Here is a 7,664-nt window from a genome sequence, read left to right as displayed (position 1 = left end):
CTGGCAGCCCCTTCCTCCATCTTTGAAGCCAGCAAAAAGCCTTAAAGTATTTTTACATCATATCACTCCAACACCAGCTGTCCTGACTCCCTCTTCCCTGTCTAAGTACTCATGAGATTACATTGGGCCTATTCAGTTAATCCAGAATAACCTCTCCATGTCTTCTTCTGCTGGTTAGTAACCTAAATTCCATCCACAACCTCAATTCTCCCTTTCTCATATAACATAACACCTTCACAGGTTTAGAGGGATTAGGATGTGGAGATCTTAGGGCGAGGCCCTCACTCTGCCCATCATATATAGCTAGGTCACAAGGGCCTCTGTGACCTCATCATCCCCTGGGACTCAAATTTACAAGGCGCCCCTCCCACATGGTTGCTAGTAGGCAAACCTCTCATCAGGAATTTGAACCTCAGTGTGCTGACTCTCTAGCTGCCATGGGAGCCAAACCTGAGGAAGTTCAGAAGCCTTGCTCAAGGGTCCAGACACTGTTTAAGAGTGTCAAAGCCTTATTCACCAAAGCTCTGCCCCCACCCCCCATCTCTCGGAACCTGGGCTATACACATGTGTATGGGTATGTGTTCGGGAACATGCATGAAAATGACCTGCAGCACCTCCCGTCACAGCAGGTGAGTTGGGAACTACAGGTCGTGCAGTATCTCTAGCCAGGACTGCAAGAGGAGAAAGCCATACTGCCCAACCCCTCTGCACGGCCCACTCCCCTCCTAGAATTTCATCTTGAAGTAGTGAGGACCAGGGTAGACCTTTCACCAGGAGGGGTTCTGGAGATGTGTCTGGGGAAGCAGTTCCAGCCTGGCTGAGCACAGGCAAGAGCTGGGCAAGAACTGGGTCTGCCCTGCAGGTGCTCGACACTGGAGAGCAGCTGATAGTCCCCATGGATGTTCTGGAAGTGGGAAATGAGGGAGCCTGGTGGAAGTTCCTGCTCTCAGGAGCCATGGCTGGGGCAGTGTCTCGCACTGGCACAGCACCTCTGGACCGTGCCAAGGTGTACATGCAGGTGTGTGGGGGGAGGAGAGGGGGAGCACAGTGCTGGGGCCACTGGGGTGGGAATGGACAGAAGTGGAGCTGATAGAGTTCAGAATGGGAGTGGTGGATTTGACTGGAAACAGGTAGGAGGATGGGGTTGGGACATGGGCTAGAGTTAGAAGGAGGCTGAATGGAGATGGGGTGGGGGTTTGAGTTGGAGATGATGATGGAGCTGATGTAGGTGGGGCATGGAGAAGAGTTGGGGAAGCAGTTGAGAGAATGGTACCAGGGACAGGGTTGGGTGGGGATCGGGGAATTGGGGATAGGGGTCTTTGGATGGCTTTGAAGACAAAGTAGGACTGGAGAGGAGAGCAATATGAGGGAAGAGGGAATGTGGCTCGGTATTGGGTTTAGGTCTGCGTTGGGTTAGATAATTTTAGGACTAGCCAGGGAAGGAGCTAGAGAAGGAATGGGGATTGGAGGGGTTAGGGTTGGGTGGCTGGGGACAGGATGGGCTTGAGCTCCAGGATGGGATGGGGATGGAGATAGGGTGGAGGGCTTCTCACAGGGCTAGGGGCCTCCCTACCCCCAGGTCTACTCCTCCAAGTCAAACTTCATGAACCTGCTGGGGGGGCTACGGAGCATGGTCCACGAAGGGGGCTTCCGCTCCCTATGGCGGGGCAACGGGATCAATGTACTCAAGATCGCCCCCGAGTATGCCATCAAGTTCTCCGTCTTCGAACAGGTGGGGAATGGTCTGTTTTCCCCAGCCACACCCTCAAGCCCTCACTTCTCCCATACCCACAACCTCCGCCCCCAAAGTCCAGATCATTATCCAAGACACATTCACTCTCCAGGTCCCAGACCTCTCCCCCTGGATGGGTGTCAGGTAGGAAGATGGTTATTCTCTCATGCTCCTCTTCCTGTCCTAGTGTAAGAATTATTTCTGTGGAGCTCATGGGTCCCCACCCTTTCAAGAACGTCTCATTGCCAGCTCTCTGGCTGTGGCCACCTCCCAGACACTCATCAACCCCATGGAGGTAAGAGAATACCTCACAGAAGATAAAACAAAATGAAAATTAGTTGTGGGGTGCTACTGCTTTCTCCTCCCCCTCCTCCTTCATGTAAGATATATATCAAACTTTTATTTCAGATGGTTATCCAGTCACCTCAACACTATTTACTGAGTGGGTCCCATTCTTTCTTCCTCAATGATTCAAGATGCCACCTTTGTAATTTAGAAAATTCCTGTATGTATTTGGGTTTATATCTGGCCTGTCTCCTGTTTCTCTGGTGTCTGTTCATGCACTACTACTACTACTACTATTATTTTTTAATGAATAGACTATTTTGTGGAGCATTTTTAGGTTGACAGAAAATTTGGGCAGAAAAGTACAGACAGTTCTCATATAATTCTTCCCACATATACAAAGTGTCCGCTATTATTCACATCTTCCATTGGGTTGGATATTTGTTACAATTGATGAACCATTATGGATGCATTGTTATTAACTAAAGCCCACAGTTGACATTAGGTAGGGTGCAGTCTTGGTGTTGAACATTCCACAGGTTTTAACAAATGTGTAATGATGTGTGTCCACCACTGCAGTATCATACAGAATAGTTCCACTGCCCTAAAAAGCCATTCTTACCTATTTTTTTTTAAAAGCCACTCTTACCTATTTTTTTTTTAAAGATTTTTATTGGTGAATTGGGGGGATGGGAACAGTGCTGGGGAATTGGGGGAAGGGGGACAGACAAGTTGCTGTCGTTTTGTTCTTCAGTCTAGTTGTGGAGGATGTTGCTTCACTGGCCCAAGTTGGCACCATCATTGCACCTTCCCTGATGAGGCAGATCAGTCGCCGGCTTCTGGATGGCCGTTCACTGCGGCTGCTGGCCGCTCACGCTGGCTGCTGGCTACACACGGTAGCCCATGGCTACACACGGTAGCCCATGGCAACCCACTGCCACAGGGACTGCAGCCCACGCCGTCGCTGTCGCCCCACAGCAGCCCAGCTCCAGGTCGAGCCGTTGCTCAGCATCTCAGCTGTAGAGGGCAGTGTCACTGGCCCTCATATGTGGGATCTGAACCGGGGCCCTCTGGCATCCCAAGCGAGTTCTTAACCACCGCGCCACTCGGCCGGCCCCACTCTTGCCTATTCACCCTCCCTCCTTACCCCTGAATTCCTGGCAAGCACTGATCATTGTACTGTCTAGTTCTGCCTCTGTCTTTCATTTTTGAGGCTTGGTATTACATTTTATCATTCTCCATCCCTCTCCTTTATCAGTTTTCCAGGCTATTATCCTCTGTTGGTTTTCCCATATAAACTTTAGAAGCAACTTGTCTAGTTCAGAAGACAAATTCACCTATTGGTATTTTTTGTTTTTTTGGCTGGGATGGTGTTGTTCAGTTCATAAATAAGTTAGAAATTATTGCCATCCATATGATGTTGAATCCATGTATCCAGGAAAACATTCATTTGTTCAAATCTCCTTTTATGTTCTTTAATGGTCTTTTAAAGTTTTCTTCATATAATTCTTGTCCTTGTCTGGTTAAGTTTCTTCCAAAGTGTATTTGTTTTCATCAGCTGCATAACAAATTACCACAGACTCAATTAGCTTAAAATGATAGATCATCATCTCATTGTTTCTGTGGGTCATGTCTGGGCACTGGCTAGTCGGGTCATCTGCTCAGCGTTTCATCAGGCAAAAATTAAGGTGTCAGCTGGGTTACCAACGAATCCACCCAAGGCTCAGGTTATCTGCCAAGCTTCCTGGTTGTTGGCAGGATTCAGTTGTTTATGGTTGTCCTCCGTTTCTAGAGGCCACCCACTGTTCCTGCCACATGGTCCTCTCCACAAGAGTATGCTTGTTTCAGACCAACTGGAGAGTGTCTCTGATGCTTCCAATCTTGTTACTTCTGTCTCTGGCAATAGACCTTTTTAAAACTGGCCCTCCTGATTAGGTCAGGCCCATCCAGGACAATTTCTCTTGATTTGTTTAAAGTTGACTGCTTAGGAGACCTTTATTACATCTGCAAAATCCTGTCAACTTTGTCATTATCATGTAACCTGATCAGGGGAGTGACATCCCATCATGTTCACAGGTCTAGCCCACACTCGGGGTCCGGGGGTGGTAGTGGGGGGCATTATACAAAGCATGCATATCAGGGGGCAGGAATCTTGGGGACCACCTTAGAATCTTGTCTACCACACTTGATGTTCTGTCTTTTGTGCAATTATAGAGTTGCCAATATTTTTATATTGAGGAATTTCAATAAAAATTCTGATTTCTGGCTCTTTCAGAAAATTGGCATATCTGGCCACCTGAGGCCTACATGCTCAGGGTGCTACATTTGGCTGGTGTTAGGTGGAAGCTACCACAGACCCTACTTGGCTCATGTCACTTCACTTCCCCTCTTGGCCCGTCAGCACTTAAGCTCCTGAACCCTGGGTTGAGAGCACACACAAGCCAAGCGATGGAACAGGGGGCTCTGGGTTTGACACCCAGCTCTGCACATTCCTGAGTAGTTTCCTCATTTGTTGATGGGGACAGTGGCCACTCCTGAGGGTTGTTGAGAGGATTAAATCAAATGAGCTGCCTCACTCCTCACTCTCCCCAGGTGCTGAAGACACGGCTGACCCTGCGCCGGACAGGCCAGTACAAGGGGCTACTAGACTGTGCCAGGCAGATCCTGGAGCGGGAGGGCACCCGCGCCCTTTACCGTGGCTACCTGCCCAATATGCTTGGCATCATCCCTTACTCCTGCACCGACCTGGTCGTCTATGAGGTGTGGGTTCTGAGGAGGTAGTGGCAGGGGTGGTGTGAACCCAGGCCCTAGTGAGCTTCCTCCTGTCCCCTTTTCTCTTGCAGATGCTCAGGTGCTTCTGGCTGAAGTCAGGCAGGGACATGGAGGACCCTAGTGGCCTGGTCAGTCTGTCATCTGTGACACTGTCCACGACCTGTGGCCAGATGGCCAGTTACCCTCTGACTTTGGTGCGCACCAGGATGCAGGCTCAAGGTCAGCCAGGCCTTAGTGGCCACGGTGTATGCCCCTTCCCCCTTTACTTCCCCTCTCTGAACTTTCTCATATCCCCAAACTCTCCACATCTGATCCTGGCCTCCTTTGCTGACCCTTGAACCCACCAAGACTTATACTCACCCCCAAATCTGATCCCAGCCCTCAAATTAACACTACAAATTACTAAAATGAACATCCATCCCCCAAATGACGCCCACATACATTGGCTCCCAAACTCAAAACAGTCCCTAAATTCATCAAATCTGACCCTTAGATATGCCAAAACTCATAACCACTTTCCCCGCAACCCTGGAAATTCCCCAAATGTGATTCCCTCGAATGGACTCTCAGCCTCTAAATCAATCCTCAAACATCCAAACGGGTCCTTAGCCAACCACCTTCATCTTGAAAATGTCCCTAAACTACTCAACACACTCCACAAAATCTCTAGTAGATCTTAGAAGTTCCCTCCCAAATAAGCTCGAATGTTTTCTAAGATGTTCCCGAAAACAAAACCTGAAAATTCCTGCCAGAATTGATCTCCGTACTCTCCCCAAACTGACCAATTTCCTCTAAAAGTCTTCCAAACGCCTTTCCAACCAACCTGCCAGACCCCTGCGCCTGGCTTCACCCCACCACTTCCCAACATTCCAGCCCTCCCAGGGGCTGGGTCATCTCTGACTGAGGCCTTGAGCTTGTCCCTGTCTCCACAGACACCATGGAGGGTTCGAACCCCACCATGTGCGGAGTCTTCCGGGGTATCCTGGCCCAGCAGGGCTGGAGGGGGCTATACCGAGGCATGACCCCCACCTTACTGAAGGTTTTGCCAGCTGGAAGCATCAACTACATGGTATATGAAGCCATGAAGAAGACCCTGGGAATATAGGCAGTGAGCTAAGTGACACACCCGGGCAGAAATGGACAGGAGCCCCCCAGGCTCAGGCCCCAGGGCAGTGTTCGTCAGTACAAGCAAGCTGGGGGCCTGGGTCAGAAGATGCCTGGGGCCCCCTCCCCAGGATGAAGCCTGAGACAAGTTTGGACTCCAGTTTGTCTCATAGTGGTCTGTCCTGGTGCCAGGGTGATATGGTGAAAGTGGAATAAACAAACCAGGAATAAAGAGATGATTTCTGCTAGACATGTCTGGATTACTTGGGTCCACGAGGGGAGATGGGACCTGGATACTTGGGTCCAAGGAGGAGCAGTATATCTGGGCTCCCTGGGTCCTGGAAAGGGGCTGGGTACCTTGGGCCCCTCGGTCCTGAATGGGAAGCCTGGATGATGCCTGGTCTAGGAGAGAAGTTAAGGACCTAGGATCGGAGCTTGAAGTTCGGATCCCAGGGCCTTAAGTGAAGCATGTGGGGTATGGAATTAAGGTCTGGGATCCCTCAGTCCTGGGAGGGAACCAATGGCCCAAGACCCTTGAGTTCAGGAAAGGAGCTGGTTCCATGGGTCCTGGAAGAGATCCCTGGGTGGAGAGAAGAGAGGAGGTACAGGGGATCCCTGGGTTTCCTCCTGCTTTTGGACCGCTTCACCTCCGTAAGTACCCGAACTCCAAGGCCTCAAGCAGGCCACGTGCATGGCCTACCCAGCCAGGCTCCAGAGGAGCTAACCCTGACGTCAGGCCTGAATTCCGGCAGTCGGTTACCACTGCCTACGTCTGCTGCCACTCATTCCCCGCTCCGGCTAATCCCCTAAAGCCGTCTGGTGGCCGGCTCCGCCCCAATGCAGCTGCGCTTCCACTGGCTCCCACCAAAACTGGGCACCTTTACTTGATTGCTACTTGTCCGGAGCGGAGTTAGTTACTTAACACCCGCCCCCGTCGCTCAGCCGTTGGCTTTGAAGTCAAGGCTAGACAAGGATTCTGGTTAACATGGACAGTAATCCCGTCCAAACGCAAGCACGTCACCAAAACTCGCCAGGGATTGGATTAAATTGACTGTCAATCCTTACAAGCACCGCCTTCCGCGTGTACTCATTGGCTTGCGTACACGACAATCTCACAGGGTGCCCGCCCAGCCACTTCAAAAGGGCCTTTCGCTGGGCCCCGCCTTCCTGTCCATTTCTGAAGCCGCCCCGCGATTCTGTACGTCCAGCTTTATTGGGCCTCCCGCCTTCTGGATCACCTTGATTTGCCCGCACAGGGCCCGCAACCCACAGCTCATTGCCTCCGAGAGCTTTCAGTCACACAGCGCCTCCCGCCCATTGCCTCTCGCGGCACTCCGATTGGTCACTCGCCTACAGAGCCCGCGATTGGTGTCCGGGGAGCGGCGGCGGCTTCCTATTGGCCCAGCGGCGCCGTCGGGGGCGTCCCTCGCCCCCCTCGTAGTCTTCCCAGCCGCTGGGTTCCCAGAGTGCTCCGCGGCCTTGTGGAGCGAGGCCTTGTTCCCGCGTTGAGCCGCCGCCGCCGCCTCCTCCTCCTCAGCTTCAGCCTCCGCGCCAGGCCCGGCCCCGCCGCGCCATGTCGGACTACAGCACGGGAGGACCCCCGCCCGGGCCACCGCCACCCGCAGGCGGGGGCGGGGGGTCTGGGGGAGCCGGTGGCGCTGGGGGAGGCCCTCCACCGGGCCCGCCGGGCGCAGGGGACCGGGGTGGCGGCGGCCCAGGCGGCGGCGGCCCGGGCGGGGGGTCGGCCGGTGGTCCTTCCCAGGCCCCCGGC

At 52.5% G+C, this 7,664-nt stretch overlaps 2 protein-coding genes across 2 annotated transcripts in view; both read left to right on the top strand.

The window, feature by feature from the left end:
• The first annotated feature begins 437 nt into the window (after nucleotides 1-437).
• On the top strand, nucleotides 438-6,737 carry SLC25A41 (solute carrier family 25 member 41). The gene is made up of 7 exons (XM_019653373.1): nucleotides 438-629; nucleotides 863-1,018; nucleotides 1,580-1,732; nucleotides 1,920-2,027; nucleotides 4,610-4,777; nucleotides 4,861-5,008; nucleotides 5,722-6,737. The coding sequence occupies exons 1-7, from the start codon at nucleotides 438-440 to the stop codon at nucleotides 5,892-5,894; spliced, it is 1,098 nt and encodes a 365-aa protein (XP_019508918.1). The 3' UTR covers nucleotides 5,895-6,737.
• Nucleotides 6,738-7,358: 621 nt separating this feature from the next.
• The window catches only part of KHSRP (KH-type splicing regulatory protein), a 10,415-nt gene continuing 10,109 nt past the window's right edge, over nucleotides 7,359-7,664 (top strand). Inside the window, exon 1 of the mRNA XM_019653535.1 lies at nucleotides 7,359-7,662. Within this exon, the coding sequence (XP_019509080.1) occupies nucleotides 7,467-7,662 (196 nt within the window). The 5' untranslated portion in view covers nucleotides 7,359-7,466. The remainder of the gene's footprint in view (nucleotides 7,663-7,664) is intronic.

This window comes from Hipposideros armiger, unplaced genomic scaffold (assembly GCF_001890085.2).
Source record: "Hipposideros armiger isolate ML-2016 unplaced genomic scaffold, ASM189008v1 scaffold_202, whole genome shotgun sequence".
Lineage (NCBI taxonomy): Eukaryota > Metazoa > Chordata > Mammalia > Chiroptera > Hipposideridae > Hipposideros > Hipposideros armiger.
The sequence above is the reverse complement of the archived record's forward strand: the minus strand, read 5'-3'. Positions and strand labels throughout refer to the sequence as shown.

Coding starts and splice junctions, on each gene's coding strand:
- SLC25A41 (XM_019653373.1), top strand. CDS start 438: ATGGGAGCCAAACCTGAGGAAGTTCAGAAGCCTTGCTCAAGGGTCCAG. Junction 1,733..1,919: donor AGTTCTCCGTCTTCGAACAG/GTGGGGAATGGT, acceptor TTCCTGTCCTAG/TGTAAGAATTATTTCTGTGG. Junction 5,009..5,721: donor CACCAGGATGCAGGCTCAAG/GTCAGCCAGGCC, acceptor CTGTCTCCACAG/ACACCATGGAGGGTTCGAAC.